At 38.3% G+C, this 18,719-nt stretch overlaps 1 protein-coding gene across 2 annotated transcripts in view; it reads right to left on the reverse strand.

The window, feature by feature from the left end:
* The window catches only part of LOC127801350 (uncharacterized), a 72,976-nt gene that overhangs the window by 11,196 nt on the left and 43,061 nt on the right, over positions 1-18,719 (reverse strand). For both annotated transcript variants that reach the window (XM_052336367.1, XM_052336366.1), the window contains 3 exons: positions 17,471-17,572; positions 17,295-17,390; positions 17,089-17,163 (listed from right to left, as the gene is read on the reverse strand). In XM_052336367.1, coding sequence (XP_052192327.1) covers positions 17,089-17,163; positions 17,295-17,390; positions 17,471-17,572 — 273 coding nt within the window. The remainder of the gene's footprint in view (positions 1-17,088; positions 17,164-17,294; positions 17,391-17,470; positions 17,573-18,719) is intronic.

The raw sequence follows: 18,719 nt of genomic DNA on the forward strand, positions 1-18,719 counted from the left end.
GCACCGGGTTTTGCTACGAAATGCAATGGGAGTTGTTTGAGGCTGATCTGAGACTACTTAAGCTAGGGGGTTGTGATGTGGTGCTGGGGGTGGATTGGATGAAACAAGTTAGCCCTATCAGCTTTGACTTTAACCGAATGAAAGTGACCTTTGAGAAGGGTGGGAAGAAGATGACTCTCACAGGCAGTAGAGAGATTGGGGCCTGTAAAATGATTACTGGGAAAAAGCTACAGGAGTTACTCAAGCACAAGTGGGCTCAAGTAACTCAGTTGTTTACAATCCAAACAATGGAGGAGGCTGAGGAAGGGAGTAAGCTAGAAGGGGAATTCCACCTAACCACAATCACTCTAGACCAAAATCAATTAGAGGTACATCACTTAAACTGTCTTAATATGCCTTTGGCTGAATATGAGTGTAAAAGCAATTAGGGCAATAAGAAACCTAGGGCACAAAATAACGAAAACGAGAGAGAAAGAAGAAATGCTTTCGAGAACTTTCAATTGAGAGAATGAAAAATGAACTCAATATTACAAGAGAAAGGCTCGTTGAGTTTAAATACTACCGAGCCTAAGCCACTAAGCTAATCACCGCCAAACAAATTAGCCATCAATACATGCAACATATATATCAAGACACAATAGCTAACTGACAACAACACAATAGATAATGAAAACTGAAATGAACTCAAGCAAGTTCTTCCACATTTCCCCTCGAATCAAACTTCCCTTTGGACATTTTCCTGTCTAATAAGCTACATGAATCAACAAAAATAGGAGACTTTTGCATATGTAATTTGTCACATAGATACTTGAATCTGCTCCTTGGTAACCCTTTAGAAAATACATCTGTCACTTGATGAGTAGTAGGCACATATATAATTTCTACTTCATTCTTCTTCACCTTCTCTCTAACAAAGTGTATATCAATTTCAACATACTTGGTACGGGAATGAAATACTGGATTCTCAGCAATGCTTTTGACTGCTAGATTATCACTCCAAATGACCGGAGTATGAGCACACAAATATCCCAACTCGCTAAATAACAATTTCAGCCATAATACCTCTTGTGACACCCTAGGCAATGGCCCTATACTCAGCTTTCCCAACTGATCTTGCAACCACGTACTACTTCTTGAAACTCAAACAATTAGATTGTTACCAAGAAAAGCACACACTCCACCAGTTGACTGCCTAGATACTTTACAACCAGGATGATCAGCATCGGTATATACAACTTGGGGTAAATCTGCAGGTGAGAGTGAAAAGAATAGACCCAAACCAATGGTACCCTTGAGACAACGAAGTAGCCGCTTACATGCTAGCCAATGTTGCTACTTAGGATCAAACAGAAATTGACTTAGCTTGTTCACGCCAAAGGCTATATCTGGTCTGGTATAAGTCAAGTACTGCAAGGATCTAATAATTGTTCGATACAAAGAGGGATTGACAAAAGACTCACCCTCATTAGTTAAGGACACAATAGAATTAACATGGGTGTCACAAGGATTAAAATCCTTCATAACAGCCTTCTCCAACAAATCTAGAATGTACTTGGACTGAGTAAAATAGATTCCACCATGATCTCTATATGCTTCAAACCCTAGGAAATAGTTGACAGAACCAAGGGTCTTAAGAGCGAAGTGTGTATCTAGACCATGAATACATGCTTGTAGAGCAGAAGAATCAAAACCCGTAATCAAGATATCATTAACATAAACAAAGATAAAGAGCACAAAAGTAGATGTCCATTTTATGAATAACGATGCATCAGACACAGCCCTTGAAAAACCCAAAGATTGAAGTGCACCCCTTAATTTCGTGTACCAAGCTTTAGGAGCTTGCTTTAGTCCATAAATGGACTTTTTCAACCTACATACATGAGAAGGAAACTTGGAATGAACAAAACCCTCAAGTTGTGACATAAAAACTTCCTCGATAAGATCACCATTTAGAAATGCATTGTTAATATCAACCTGTTGTATATCCCATCCAAAAGTTACTGCTAATGAAAACAACACTCTAATAGTGGGTGCTTTGATGAAAGGGTTGAATGTTTCAGCATAGTCAATGCCTGAGTTTTGACGAAAACCTTTTGCAACCAAGCAAGCCTTATGCTTTAAAACAGTCCCATCAAAATTGTACTTAGTTTTGAACACCCATTTACAACCAATTAAATTCATGTCTTTAGAAAATGGAACCAACTCCCATGTATTATTATTCTGTAAAGCTGAAAACTCTTGTTCCATAGCCTTAACCCATCGTGAGTCTAATAAGACCTCATGAACTGTGCTAGGTTCTAAGGAACTCACTAAGGCATGAGGAGATGTGGTTGAAAAGTGTTTAGCCTTGGACTTGGTAAGCATGGGATGAACAAAGGGAGCTAGAACAACTTTGTGTTTAGGAATATGAGCAGAAGCTCTAGGTGTTGTGGACTGTAAGTGTTTGTCGTTTGGAGCAGCAAAAATTGGATCAGGAGAGGGGTTAGAAGAATTAGTAGAAATTGGTGTTGATACAGGACGAATATAGGACTGTGCTACTTGAGAAACTGAAGAAATGGAAGAACGGGAAGGAAGAGATTGCAACAACAATGTAGAAGAACTATTTGGTACTAACTTTGATGATGAAGAAGAAGAAGAAGAAGATGGAGAAAATAAGATGAGATATGGAAACTCATTAGGATTAAACCGCACATGTCTAGAAACATAAACTTTTCCAAAGGGATGCAAACACATGTAACCACCTTGTATATGGCTATATCCAAGAAATATGCACTTAGTGGTATGAAAGTCAAACTTGTGCTTGTTATAGGGTCTCAAGTAAGGAAAACAAGCACATCCAAAAGGTTGTAACAATAAGTAATTGGGTTCTTCATAGCAGAGAAGTTCAAAGGGGGTACGAAAATTCAAAGAAGCGAATGATAGCAAATTGATGGTATACACAACAATTTGACAAGCCTCTTCCCAAAACTATATAGGCATGTGAGTATGAGATAACAATGTAAGTGCCATCTCAGCTATATGCTTATGCTTTCTTTCTGCAACACCATTTTGTTGGTGAGTCTTTGAAGATAAGGCAAGAAGGCTCTAAATTCCCCCCCCCCCCCCCCCCCCTAATTGTTAGTTTGGATAGCCTTAAGCTTGGTTTGATATTGGTGTTCAACAAATTTATGAAAATTAACAAAGGTGGGCAAAGCATCAGACTTTAATTTCAATGGATATAGCTATGTATATCTTGTGTATGCATCAACAAATATAATGTAATATCTGAATCCCTTAACAGAAACAGTAGGAGAAGGACCCCACAAGTCCGAACAAGGCTTATTTGCTGTAATTTCATGAGTAACAAATGGAAGCTGATGATGTTTCCCAACTTTGCAAGAATCACAAAATGAAAGGGCTGAGGAAGAACAAGGAATTTAGATTTTATTTAGAATCAATTTCAGTACATTGAAGGTAGGATGCCCTAATCGAGCATGCCACTGTTGGCATGTCTTATTTTGTTGAGCTATACTAACACTAGGAAACAGTCCATAACTAAATGGAAATTGTCTTTTACAATTTCCCAAAGAAAAATCATTGCACTTATTCAAAAAAATTGAATTGGCAGCAAAGGACTTAGGATGTTTAGGCTTGACAGAATGATCTGGAGTGCTGGTAGCTTGACCAAAAGTTGGAACCAGCTGATAGAGACCAGTAGCACCAGCCTTGAATTCTTGTCCTTGATCAAATACATAGTTGAATGGAATTCAGCAATCACATTATGATCATTAGTAAGTTGTGATAGACTAATTAATTTTTTCTTCATATGAGGAACATGAAGAACATGAGGAAGAGCAATAATAGATGTAGGTTTAGTTTGAGTGTATAATTGTCTAAGACCAACATTAGAAATAGGAAGTTGCTTACCATTACCAACAGAAACTTTATCACAATCGTTGTAAGGAGCATGCAAAGACAAATTGTTGAGATTTGATGTGATATGGTTTGTTGCTCCAGAATCAACAAACCCGGAATGGTTAAGGAGGCTTGAGATAAAGTTTCAGAAGGTTAAGGAAACTGGCCATAAGTGGTTCCTTGTGCTGAACCTATATCAGTCATGTAGGGCTCATTAGAATCACTAAAGGCAGCTAGATATGCTCTAGGATTGGGTTGTGAAGTAATAGAAGGCACTCTCTGAAAATTCTGAAAATCATGACCAAAAATTTGAAAATTTCTATCAAATCTATGATAACACTTATCAACAAAATGCTCTGGTTTCCCACATAACTAACAATAGATTCATCTACCAGATGATCTACCACGACCTCTTCCCCCTCTCTTCATATATCCACCTCCTCTTTGTACAAAACCTCCTCTATTATTACCATGCCATGGTGTAACAAAAGTCATGTTAACATTCACAAGAGTATTCATAACAGATTCAAAATGCACCGAGGACTGTGGCGACAAATTCTTAGAGTTTAACCGTTGTTCATGCATTAACAATGAGTATTGCACCTTCTCTAGATTAATTTCACCCATTTGACAGGTAATCAGACTAACTACCGTCTCATATTCATGATCTAGGCTGTTTAAAATAGCAAGCAGCAGATCCTTATCACTCATCAATTCACCAATAATAGCAAGTGAATGATCGATAGTCATAATTTTCAAGATGTAATCATTAATAGACAACGAGTCCTTTTTAACTAACCTTAGTTGTTGCTTTAATTGGAATGATTTTGCTATAGTTTGACAAGAATATAAGCTCTCAAGGGAGACCATACCTCGGTAGATGATTCACAATGAATCACCTCCACTAGCACCTCCTTGTCAATTGTAGAGAATAACCACCCGAGCAACAACTGATTAGATCGCATCCAATTCATGTATTTCGAATTGATCACCGGAGCTTCATCATTACTGATTGGATCTGATCCGTACTTAGGAGGACGCGGTGATTTGTTAAGAAACGGCAACAGATCGAAAACTCTTGTTATAGCTAGGATTTGTGCTTTCCAGAAAATATAGTTGTTCGAGTCTAATTTGATTGGTATGAAACTGAAAGCCTTCGCCACAACTGCAAAATCAAACTGTGAGGTAGATGACAATGAGGAGGAGGAATGAGGTGGAAGAGAGGAGGAAGAACTGTGATCGAGGCTTGGATCAGGTGGTGGCATTATATGGGGTTCCTAAGACGAGAATTTCAGATTATGATAAGATTTTCACAAGCCTCTTGTGGCAAGAACTCATGAAGGCACTGGGAATTAAATTGAATAATATGTCCACAGTTTATCATCCTCAATCGGATGGGCAAACTAAGAGGGTGAATCAGAGTTTGAAAACATATTTGAGGTGTGTGTGTATCCTACAACCTAAGGGTTGGCATAGGTGGTTGTCTTTAGCTCAGTGGTGGAATAACTCTAACCACCACTCCTCCTTAAAAATGTCACCGTTCTAGGCTCTCTTTGGGTATAAACCACCCCTCCTACCTGCTATAAGAGATCATACCTCTGCAGCCTCAGTTAAGGAGTATTTACAACAGAGGAGAGGAGTATTACGACAGCTGAAACATGAATTGGCATCCGCTCATAACTGAATGAAGCAAGTGGCTGATCAAAGAAGGAGTGATAGAGAGTTTACAGTGGGGGAGAAGATGTATCTGAGGTTGAAACACTCCCATCTGAAATCAGTCACATGAGGGCAGGTATCTAAGCTCAGTCCCCAATATTATGGGCCCTTTACTATATTAGATAAGGTGGGGAAGGTGGCCTACCGGTTGCAATTTCCTTAAGAGTCCCAAATTCACCCAGTTTTTCACATCTCTCTCTTGAAGAGCGTAGTGATAAGTGAATGAAACAGGTGGCTGATCAGAGAAGGAGTGATAGAGAGTTTACAGTGGGGGAGAAGATGTATTTGAGGCTGAAACACTCCCATTTGAAATCAGTCACATGAGGGCAGGTATCTAAGCTCAGTCCCCGATATTATGGGCCCTTTACTAAATTGGATAAGGTGGGGAAGGTGGCCTACCGGTTGCAATTTCCTTAAGAGTCCCAAATTCACCCAGTTTTTCACGTCTCTCTTGAAGAGGGTAGTGGGTACTGAACTGGTGAATCCAGCATTGCTCTCACTTCCTAAGGAAGGGAATAGGGTGGAAAAGCCGAAGGCTATACTAGAGAGGAGGGTAATTTACAGTCAGGGAGCCCCACTCATTCAAGTGTTAGTAAAATGGAAGGAAGGATCAGCAAAGAGCAACTCCTGGGGGTACTTGCCTGATTTACTTAAACAATTTCCAAGATTTGCCAGCCTTCTCAAGATTTCTTGAAAACAAAAAATCTGTTAAGGGGGGAGAATTGTCACGAGAAGAACCCAGCTTACCCAAATTTCAATTTCTTCATGGCTGTAACTTTTGTTATTTCTTTACTGTTGTAATTTGTTAGTTTCTCTTGCTATCATTTTCTATTAAGAATTAGTTTAGCCTATAGGGCCCACGTGTAATGGCTGGAAAAGGACAAAAAGGTTGGTTGCAACAGAAAGAGGGAATAGGATCTGCTGTAGCGGGCCTATCCTTCCACTGTCGAGTGTATATTCTCTCCAAGGCTCTCATGGGAGACTATCGTGGAATAGAATTCTGAATTTCTCCCTACTTCTAATCTCTCTCTCTCTCTCTCTCTCTCTCTCTCGTTTCTCTCTTCTCTTCCTCTTTTTCTCTACCCTTGTTATGTTCTTGAATCTTCCTAATTCACATCGGAATTAGTGCGACGACTCTATCATGGCCAGACCGTGACATCCTTGAAAGAAACCAAATAGTGGAGTTCCTAGTAGGCCTAAACCCCAAGTTTGATCATGTACGAGTACAAGTTCTTGGTAAAAATAAGCTTCCTAATTTAAATGAGGTATTTGCTATTGTGAGGAGTGAAAATAAGAGAGGGGCTATGCTTAGTGGATCTAACATGGAAGGATCAACACTCCTATCCAATAATAAGGAAAGAGTAGGAGGAAAAACGTGGAAACCATCTACAACCCGAACCAAGGCTTCCAAGCATGAAGGACAGTGGTGCACTTTTTGCAACAAGCCTCGGCACACCAGAGAGACGTGCTTCAAACTGCATGGGAAGGAGGCGATACTCAGCCAAGTTGGCAGGTTTCGGAATATGAGGACTCAAGGCCATCAACAAAACTACCCTCAAAGCTACTTGCCAATCAAGAGAAAAAAGGGAGAAGCAGAAAAGGAAGAAGTAACTGGTTCTGGATCAAATTTGAAACAACTCAATAAAGAGGAAATAAATAGGCTGAAGGAGTTCCTAAAGATCATCCAAGATGGAAGAACATCATGCTCCATTGCACAGGACGGTAAACAAGTGTTTTTTACTCCTCTTTCAGCCTCTAATACTGATAGGAATAACACATGAATCTTGGATTTCAAGGGCTACTAACCATATGACACCCAATTGTCATGAACCCCTAGGGTTTAGCCTAGGGTTGGATTGGGAATCAGAAGGATCCGATAGAAGTAAGATCAAGAATAGAATGATTGGAGAGGGAATTGGACAGAAATTGGAGAAATTGGGGAAGAAATTAGAGAGAAATGAGGGAGAGTAGCAGAGAGAAACGAGAGGGAGATAGGAGAGAATTCTAGAGAGAGAAATGAGAATTTCATTCAACATCTTGTTCCGCTGCAACGAGCACTCAAGCTCAATCCCTAGAGTTATTTTCTATTAATTCAGCTAGTACTTCTTTCAATTCATGTAATGATGCAAAAGAATGTAAAAGACAATTTTCATTTGCTCATGAACTGTCAAATGATGTGAATGTGACTCAAAATATTGATGTTTGCCAAGATTGACACAATAAATTGAGTCATCCTTCGTTGAATGTACTTCAAAATGTGTTGAATAAAATTGGAATTTCTTGTTCATCTTCCAATTTATTTTTTTGTGATTCTTGCAAGATTGGTAAATTGCATCAAATACCTTTTTCTACACATGAGATTACTGTTGTTCGTCCATTACAACTAGTATATTCTGATGTATGGGGACCAGCTCCAATGTTGTCAATGGGAGATTTTCGATACTATGTCATTTTTGTGGATGCTTACACTAAATACACTTGGTTATATCATTTAAAACTCAAGTCAGATCTCATATCAGTGTTCATTACATTTCATAGACTTGTTGAAAATCAATTTCACACCAAATTTCAAGCCTTACAAACTGAAAATGGGGGAGAATACCGTGCATGTCTACCCTATCTACAGAATAATGGCATTCATCCTAGATTTACTTGTCCTCATACTCATCAACAGAATAGAGTTGCTGAGAGAAAACATACGCATATAGCTGAAATGGGATTAACCTTATTAGCCCATGCTAATATGCCTTTAAAATTTTGGTTAGAAGCCTTTCTAACTGCTATTCATGTGATTAATATTCTCCCTTCCTCATCTGTTAATTTTCAGACCCCATTTGAACTATTATACCAAAAGCCTCCCAACTATCATTTCCTTAAACCTTTTGGTTGCGCTTGTTTTCCTTTTCTTCAACCTTACAACAAGCACAAATTTGAGTTTCATTCAACCAAGTGTATCTTTATTGGATATAGTATTACTCAAGCTGGCTACAAATGCTTACATCCATCTGATCGTGTATATACAACCCAACATGTTCAATTTAACGTTCAGGATTTTCCTTACTCCACTATATTTTCTTTATCAAATGTGACTGCTAACTTACCCCAAGATTCAAAGCCTAGCAGTCCTTCTACAAAATTTCTTCATCCTTTTGTTTCTTCATCTTCTTCTTGCAAGTGTCCTGTGGTCGTTAATTCCTTGATTTCATTTCTAAGGTCAACAAACAATGTTAACTTTCCTGCCCCCACATCTTTTCTTGCATCGTCTACACCTCCTATCTCAAAGATTCCTAAATATAAGAGTGTTTCAACCCCTTCTGTTCATCCTATGCTTACTCGTCTTAAAGCCAAATAGCTTGTTAGTTCTTCTCCTCATGCCTTAGTGAGCTCACTTGAACCATCATTAGTTAGAGAGGCTCTTTTAAACTCACAATGGGCTAAAGCCATGGAAGAAGAATATACTGCTCTACAAAGGAATAATACTTGGGAGTTGGTTCCATACACTGATGATATGAATCTCATTAGGAATAAATGGGTTTTTCGAGTGAAGTTTAAGCTCGACGGGTCCATTTTAAAGTATAAATCCAGGTTAGTTGCAAAAGCCTTTCTTTAAAATCCAGATGTAGATTATGCAGAAACTTTTAGTCCGATGGTTAAAGCTCCTACTATTCGAGTTCTATTTTCGTTAGCTATATCATTTGGTTGGGAAATTCAATAGATGGATCTTAACGATACATTTTTGAATGGTGATTTAGTTGAGACCGTGTATATGGCTCAACTAGAAGGGTTTGCCAATATTGCCACTACAAATCATGTTTGCAAATTGAGAAAATCTTTATATGGGTTGAAACAAGCTCCTCGTGCTTGGTATAATAAGCTGAAAGAAGCTTTACTTAACTGGGGTTTTATTAGATCAGTTTTCGATGCTTCATTGTTCATAAAGAGGACAGATGAGTATGTGTTGTTTGTATTAGTATATGTGGATGATATACTTCTTACTGGATCTAATTATACTGCTCTTAGGGCTTGTATTCATGATCTAGACCATCAGTTTGCTTTAAAAACTCTAGGGGCTGTCAATTACTTCCTAGGGTTTGAAGTCTATAGAAACAAAAGTGGCATTTATCTTACTCAAACTAAATATGTTATGGATCTAGTGAAGAAAGCTAGGATGGAAAATTGTAAGCCCTATGACACTCCATTGACTGCTGGGCTTTCTTTGACAAATGAAGGAGAAGAGTTTCCTAATCTAGCTGTCTATAGAACAATTGTAGGGTCTTTACAATATTTGACCTATACAAGACCTGATACTGCTTTTGTTGTTAACAAGTTAAGTCAGTTTTCAGCACACCCTAGGTGTCAACACTGGTTAGCTTGCAAGAGATTGCTTCAATATATAAAGGGAACTATTGAGTTGGGTTTATTCTTCTCTTCTACACCTGGAAATCTGACTTTATCAGTGTTTATTGATGCAGACCATGCAAGCTGCAAGGTCACTAGAAGGAGTACTAGTGGGTTTTGTGTTTATCTTGGCAGCAATCTTATTGTTTGGGGTTCCAAAAAGCAGTCAGTGGTTGCTCGGTCAATAAGAGAAGCTGAGTATAGGGCTATTGCATTGGGAGTAATGGAGTTACTATGGCTTAAGTCATTGTTTGTAGAGTTGGGATATTCAAATGTTACAACTCCTATTGTATGGTGTGATAATTTGGCAACCAAGAGCATGGCTAAAAATCCTATTTTTCACTCTCATACTAAACATGTTGGTGTTGATGTTCATTTTGTTGGAGAGAGTTGAAAATGGTGAAGTGGAAATACGGTATGTCCCTACATCAGAGCAAGTTGCTGATATTCTGACTAAGAGTTTGCCTAGAGACAAATTTCAATTGTTATGTTGCAAACTTGGGCTAACTTGGAATCTTGTATGTACTAGTAAACAAAGATATACTGCAAAGGAAGCATCTTCTAAAAAACTTATGTACTACAGAGACATTGGAGGAGCTTGATTTGAAGGGGAGTGTTGAAGATAATGTAACACTGAGATAGTATTAGCTTGTTGTTTTATTGTTTTGCTTCCTATTTTTTATGTTGTTGTTATGTTATTAATTGTATGAGGCGATAATGCCTTATTGTCAGTTAGGCTGCGAATATAAGCAGCTCATGTTTAGTTGTCTGTTGTTGATTCATTCATTCAATAAGATGGGTGCATGAGCTTTCTCTCTATTCTCTGTTTCTCGAATTCTTAAGCCCTAGGTTTCCAATTACAAGTTCATCTCCATATGCAACACAATAAATATCCTGTTATTTAACATATAGCTAAACACTTGGGTTTTACAAAAAAGATAAAAAGTTCCACTTCATTTAGGACTGAAGATATGAAGTAAATGGAGAACCTCTATCATGCTCTCATCTGCTTTCCACTTATGAGAAAGCATAAGACCTTTAACCATATCCCAATAAAGAAATCATTAGAAGACCTTGAACTAACTCCCTATAATCCTTAAAAAAAAAAAAAAAAAACTGTTATCTCGGGCCTTGTTCAATTGTTTTGATTTGATCCCTAGATGACTACATGTCTATAACTTTTTTTTTTTTGGTTAAGTTACATGCTTGTAAGTTCAACTTAAATATTTTCACTATCAAAACAAACTCATCTTAATAGTGGTTGGTTTTCAGTAATGAACAGAATCGGTTCCTATGGAATGGAACCTAAAACTAACAATTGAGTTTGTGGAAATCAAACTCCTACCTTGAATTTCCGAGAAAGGAATAATATATACAGAGGTTCTTATACTATCTTCTCCTAAATTCTAGCTGATAATGCTATCTCTTCCTAAAACCTAGCAGATAGAATACAACATTATTTGAAGTTATTTACAAGATGATGTACAAAATGCTATTCCTACAATTTCTCCTGATTTTTAGGAAGTTTGTCCCTTTAGTTCTTCTTCTCTATCTTGACGTAGCAGCCCATAACCGAGGCTCATATCTTCAATAGTCTCCTCTTTTGTTTCATACTCTTTCCCACGGAAAGACTCCTTAGAATCCTAGGACTCTCCAACACCCCCCCTCAAGCTAAGGAATAGATATCTCTCATTCCTAGCTTGCTAATCAGGGTCTCAAAACCAGGTCTTGACATGGCTTTTGTTAGTACATTTTCTACCTGCTCTGCTGTAGGAATATAAATTAGCTTTATACCTCCATCCCTGATTTCCCTTTGGATGAAATTCCAATCAATCCTGACATGCTTCATTTTATCATGTTGCACCGGGTTATTAACAATGCATATGGCTGATTTACTATCACTGTATAGCCTTGATGGTTGAGTTAGAGGCATTTGTAGGTTCTCCATTAACCTTACCAACCAAATAACCTCACATATACCTTCGGCTATTGCCCTGAATTCTACTCCAGCACTGCTTCTTGCTATCACTGATTGTTTTTTACTTCTCCATGTGACTAGATTTCCCCATAATTTAGTACAAAACCCAGATGTTGACCGACTATCCATAACTAATCCAGCCCAATCTGTATCGGAGAACCCTTCAACCCCTCTTTCATCACCCTTTTGAAATAATAGTCCCTTACCAAGAGTTTCTTATAAATGTCTCAAAATGTGGTATACTGCTGCCATATGTTGTTGAGTAGGACCATGCATAAATTGGCTCACAACGCTAACTGCATAGGCTATATATGGCCGAGTTAGAGAGAGATAAATCAACTTCCCAACTAGCTTTTGATACCTCTCTTTATCTACCAATAAATCATCATCTTTTTTCACATATTTCCAATTTCTTTCTAGGGGAGTATATCTAAGTTTACAACCCAACATTCTTGTTTCCTTTAAAAGATCAAGAGTATATTTCGTTGGGAGATCACAATACCTAGTTTGCTCCTTGCCACTTCCATTCCAAGGAAGTACTTCATTGTTCCCAATTCTTTGACTTCAAATTCGTCCTTCAACTTCTATTTTAGGGCTGCAATCTCAAGAGTATCATCTCCTGTAATAATTATATCATCTTCATACACAATCAAAACACATTTCTTTCCACTAGTAAAATGTTTAATAAAGAGGGTATGATCAACCTCACCTTGTTTATATCCAAACTTAGTGAGAGTAGAGATGAATTTCTTGAACCATGCCCTTGGAGACTATTTTAATCCATAGAGAGATCTATGTAGTTTGCACACTTTTCCATTTCCCTCTTCTTTCTCAAATCTGAGTGGAACCCTCATATATATCTCTTCTTCTAACTCCCCATTTAGGAACACATTTTTTTATGTCAAATTGGAACAATTCCCAATCCATATTTACAGCAATAGATAGCAGTACTCTTATGGAATTTAGTTTTGCAACCGGTGTAAATGTCTCCTCATAATCTATCCCATAGGTTTGAGTGAAACCTTGGGAAACTAACCTTGTCTTATATCTATCCACACTCCTACCTGATCTGTATTTGATTGTGTATACCCATTTGCATCCTATAATCTTCTTGTTTTCTAGGATATCAACCACTTCCCATGTGTGATTGTCTTTTAGTGCCCTCATTTCCTCCATTACAGCCTCCTTCCACTTGGGATCAATCAATGTATAGTGTTTCATCTAAAGCAGTGGTGAAAGCCCTGAATTGAGGAGATAACTTGGAATACGTCAAGTAATTTGATATTGGATGCTTCACACATGATCTTAACCCTTTCCTAATAGCAATAAGAAGATTCAAAAATCACTGTCAACTGCATTGTTTCCTTCTTCATTTGCTAGACTTTCCCTCGGTTCTAACAATTGGTCGAGTTGAGGAGCTGGATGTTTACCTCTCCTTGAGTAAACTTTCATTTGCTTTTCCGGGCCCAAGTCCTCCCCTAAGTCAGTTTCCATAGGTTCTGCTAGGATTTGGGGTTCTTAAGAGGATGATAAATTCGAATAATTAGGCTTAACAGGTGCTGGCTGACAATGATCAGCTGCAGCCTTTTGAATAGAATTATCATTAGGGATAGAATGAGGGATTGGTAATGGAATGGGCATAGGCACAATAGGATCCCAATGATTGTCTTCCATTTGTGATGGAGTATTTGAGTAATAGGACTCATTCTCCACAAAAGTTACATCACAAGAGATAAAGAATTTTTGTGATGTAGGGCAAAAGCATTATACCCTTTTTGGGTAGGAGAATACCCAATGAATATACACTTTGATGCCCTTGGTTCAAGTTTATTCTGATTTGGACTGGTTTGATAAACATATACCACGCATCCAAACACTTTGGGAGGTAGATTGTTTAGAATCTGAACATTGGGAAAGATGGATGTTGGGTTGTGCAAAGGGGTTTGATACTTTAGGATTTTGGAAGGCAGCCTATTGATTAGATAAGAGACTGTTAGGATTGCCTCCCCAATATCTGCTAGGAATAGAACTAGTGAACATAAGAGATCTAGCCACCTCAAGCAGATGGCGATTTTTCTTTCAGCTATCCGATTTTGTTGAGGAGTATAGGGACAAATACTTTGATGGAAGATCTCATTGGTTGTAAGATATTGGGTGAATGGGTGAGAGAAGCATTCCCAGCCATTGTTAGTCCTAAGGATACAAATAGAGGACTGAAAGACATTTAAAATGAGTTTATGGAAATTCTGAAAAATTGCACATACCTCATATTGTTCTTCCATTAGGTATACCCAACACACTCTTGTGTGGTCGTCAATGAAGGTTATAAACAATCTTGCACCATTTATGATAGGTACTCTAGTCGGTCCCCATATATCGCTATGAATCAAATGAAAAGGTTTAGAAGGAATATATGGGCTAGGTTGATGAGTACTATGGGTTTCCTTGGCAAGAATACAATGATCACACTTAAGTACCAACTTTTCTTTATTAATAAATAAGTTAGGATACAAGTGTTTCTCGTATGAAAAACTAGGATGACCAAGACATTTATGTCATAACAAAATTTTAGAATCCAAACTAATAGTAAGAGAAAACCTATGTGGTACTTGACTGAGGGATTTCTTGTTATTAGAAAGCCAATAGAGTTCATCCTTCTCCTTAGCACTACCAATTGTCTTCCCCGAGGATTGGTTGAATGTCACAATACAATCCAAGTCTTTTGTTAGTTTGCTTACTGATAACAAACTATAACTTAGGTTTGGCATATATAACACTGATTTGAGTAATAAACCAGCCACACAAACACTCCCCTATCCTTTTAGCAGTGATTGTGTTCCATCAACCATCAGTACATTCAAATCCTTGTCTCCCATCTGAAAATTATCAAATGTTGTAGTAGATCTGGTCATATGATCAGATGCCCCGATATCTACCACCCAATAATTTTTATTCATTCTCCTAGCAGTCAAGGAAAAAGGTTGATTAACTTTTTGTGCCATAGACGCTGAATAACTTGGTGTTGCATCCTCTAATTCTTTTGCGATATGAGAGCTTTGCAACAGTTTCTGTAGGAACTCAATTTGATCATTAGTTAAACCCATACCTGGTCCTTTCTCACTTGTGGGAACACTTGTTGCATATGCAGATCTTTCTTTCTCCTTCTTAGGTCTAGGCTTCCAAGTACTCTTTGTGTGATAGGGTCGGTTGCAATGTTCGCACCATTGCTTCTCCCTTAGGTTGTCTTCCTTTTTTGCAGCAATGAGAGTAGATCCTGAATTAGATTCAGTTGGTGTTGACAACATGACTCTCTTTCGGCTTTCCTCCCTCCTTCCCTCTGCAAATACCTCTTGGAGAGATGGTGAGGGCTTGGTACCTAAAAGTCTTCCTCTCACCTCGTCCAAATCTAGATTGAGTCCTTGGACGAAGTCAAAAATCCTCTCCTTTTCTAGCATCTTTCTATACTTTTGGTTGTCCTCTGCACACTTCCAGCTAGGATCATAAAATAGATCCATCTCTTGCCATAGCTCCATTAAGTTGTAGTATTCTGTTACTCCAAAACTGCCTTGCTTGGTAGTCCGAATTGCAAGCATTGAGCTGTATTTTCTAGGTCGGAATAAATCTCCTGGACAGCCTCCCAAACTTCTTTTGTTGTCTTGTAGAATAGATAGGGTTGACCTATCTTAGGCTCCATTGAATTGATAATCCAAGCCATTAAGATTGAGTTCTCTACCTCTCATCTTTGACAATCTCCTGAATTTTCTGGTGGACTTGGAATTACACCAATTAGGTAGCCATATTTTCCTTCGCCTTTGATCACCAAGGTTACGGATTGAAACCATTCTCTAAAGTTTTTACCGTTCAACCTATGTTGAGTGATTTGCAAGGTATGGCTATCTAATGACAGGATGTTGTTAGACGCTACAGCAATTGGAACTGCCGGTTGTTGAATGGAAGACTCCGCCTCTGTTGGAGCTACATTCCCATGGCCTTGAGGATCCATTTGCCTTGGATCTTTAGGTTAGATAGAGCCTGGCTCTGATACCATGAATGAAATCGGTTCCTATGGAATGGAACTTGAAACTAACAATTGAGTTTGTGAAAATCAAACTCCTACCTTGAATTTCCAAGAAAGGAATAATATATACAGAGGTTCTATACTATCTTCTCCAAAATTCTAGTTGATAATGCTATCTCTTCCTAACACTTAGCAGATAGAATACAACATTATTTGAAGTTATTTACAAGATAATGTACAAAATCCTATTCCTACAATTTCTTCTGATTTTAGGAAGTTTATCCCTTCAGTTCTTCTTCTCTATCTTGATGCAGCAGCCCATAACCGAGGCCCATATCTTCGGTAGTCTCCTCTTCTATTTCATACTCTTTCCCACAGAAAGACTCCTTAGAATCCTAGGACTCTCCAACAAGTAACAACTATCCATGTCTGGAAGGAAACAAAATGGCAGAAGTAGAAAGCAGAAAAAACAGAGGGAGATGGGTGGGAAAAAAGAAACTTCAAGAGAGATATATAATCCTCTCACTTGTTCATCCCAACCACATAAAAATTCACAAGAGACAAATTAGAATGAAATCATCAGCATCAATGTAAAAGGTCAAACATAAAAAGTAACCCAATACTCTGAACATTAATTACAAAAAGCGGAAAGAGGATTTCCGTTACAGTTTATGATGGTACAGATGAGGTAGTACTTATTGTGTGCAGTCATCCACTTCTTCAGTGAATATAGTCCCATTCTAGAATTTCTGGCATTCTGTATCAAATGCTAGAGAATGTGCTTGTGTGTAACAGTGTAACCCTTCATTGATCACGTAAAAAGAGGATGAAAAAGTCGAAAGTGAGAAAGAAACTAGTGTGAAATAGGGGAGGGGTGGGAATTTCAGCATAGTAACGGACAAGAAATACAGTAGCTTGAAAAGAAGACCACACAAGGGCTGGTTGCATTTCTTTGACCCAGTAATAACAGTGCCAAGTGACAGTCCCTCAGCCAAAAATGTAACAGGTGTTGGACTATGTCTCTTGATAAAAAAAAAAGGGGGTAAAAATTATGAAAAAAGTCTTTTCATATTCACAAGTAAACCTGGACTGCAAATTGTCCAGTTCCTCCTGCAGCAGCAGTTACGAGGACTACTTTTCCGGAATCCATTTGTGCTGCCTACAAGTTTCATAAAAGAACATGTAAGTACACATGTAGATGAATAATATAGCCCTAATGAGAGTAGTCTCCAGCAAAAAGTAGAGTGGTAGGCAAAATTTTGAATGATAGAGAATTTTGAAGGAGAAAACCTTTTCTAGAGCTATTGACGCTGTAAGTCCAGATGTAAGCATGGCAACAACTTCTGGATCAGGTCTTGCCACAGGAAGAATGTGTTTAGAAGGAACCTGTTAATCAAATGACAGCTAATGCTAATAAAGATAGCTGATCTCATAAAAGATTATAATAAGATTTAAAGAAAGTGTACCATTGTGAATTCAGCATAACTTCCAAAAGTCATAAGAGCAGCAGGAGTGCCAACTTTTAAGTTCTTAACAGAATTGCCAACTGCAGCAATTATTCCAACAGCCTGCAATATATGGAGATAAAATCAGGTAAAAAAAGGAGCTCAAATAAAGAAACATCAATTGAATAATAAATTTACCAAAAGCAGGCACAGAGAAAGCTAAATGGAAATCAGCTATGCCATCCAGCTCTAGCAAAGAACACATCAGCTTTCTCTAACAAATTGTTGGAGTACATTATTAAAGTGATTTCAAATCTTTTTGTTGGAGTGCATTCAAATATTTTTTACCATAAAGCATCAAATGAATAATCTTTTTGCTTGGGCTAGTACATCATGCAAGAATGTTCACTAGTCAGATACTTCCAAAGTGAAACCATCAAAGAGAGAGAAAAACCTTGAAAAATATTTCACATCACCTTACATATTTCTGAAATTTAAGGTATTTCACAAGGAAGTTATACTGTACACATACCACTCTCTATAATGCAAATGCATTAGTTCATCCTATACATATGTACATACATGCAGATTAATCACCAACACATGTTGTAGGTCAATGTAACCAACTCATCATGAGGAAAGAAAATACATGACAGGAGTCAGTCATCCAAGTTAGAGAGAGAAGCTCTCAACCTTGGGCAAAGTTCCTTCGTTGGCGGTTGCTTGGGTGCTGAGTTGATTGCGGTTTCTGATCAGCTCCACCTCCATTTCGACGGTATTTCTCAGGGATCCTCGGCACTTCTTTCGCTGGGTCATTGTGCGGCATTTCCTGGTGGGTTTCCTAACTCGTGGATTTTCCCGATTCGTGGATTTCCTGGCCGCTGCTTCGTGTATTCTCCCTATCGTGGATTATCGTGATTGGTGGTTTGAGGGCCCCAGCTTTCACTCCACTGGTGTGATCTGATCATCTAGGTATCTTCCCAGTTTGTTTACTCTTAGGGTCTTCTTGTGGAATTTACCGACTGTGGGAGTGATCGTGCTCGTTATTTTGAATTTGGGTTTTCCCGCCTTCGAGGTTTTTGAATTTCAAAGGTGCTGAAGCGTTTCTCAAGTGGTTTAATGGTTGATCCCACCTGACCCAAGTGTATTATCTGCTTCATCATCTAGTCTGCATTTATTCCCTGACATGGGCAGGAGGAAGCTAAAGCCCGCTATAAAGGAGGGTTCTCCATCAGTGGAAGAGGTTTTTAAACAGTTTGGGGTGAAGGCA

This window comes from Diospyros lotus, chromosome 5, assembly GCF_014633365.1.
Source record: "Diospyros lotus cultivar Yz01 chromosome 5, ASM1463336v1, whole genome shotgun sequence".
NCBI classification, from domain to species: Eukaryota; Viridiplantae; Streptophyta; class Magnoliopsida; order Ericales; family Ebenaceae; genus Diospyros; species Diospyros lotus.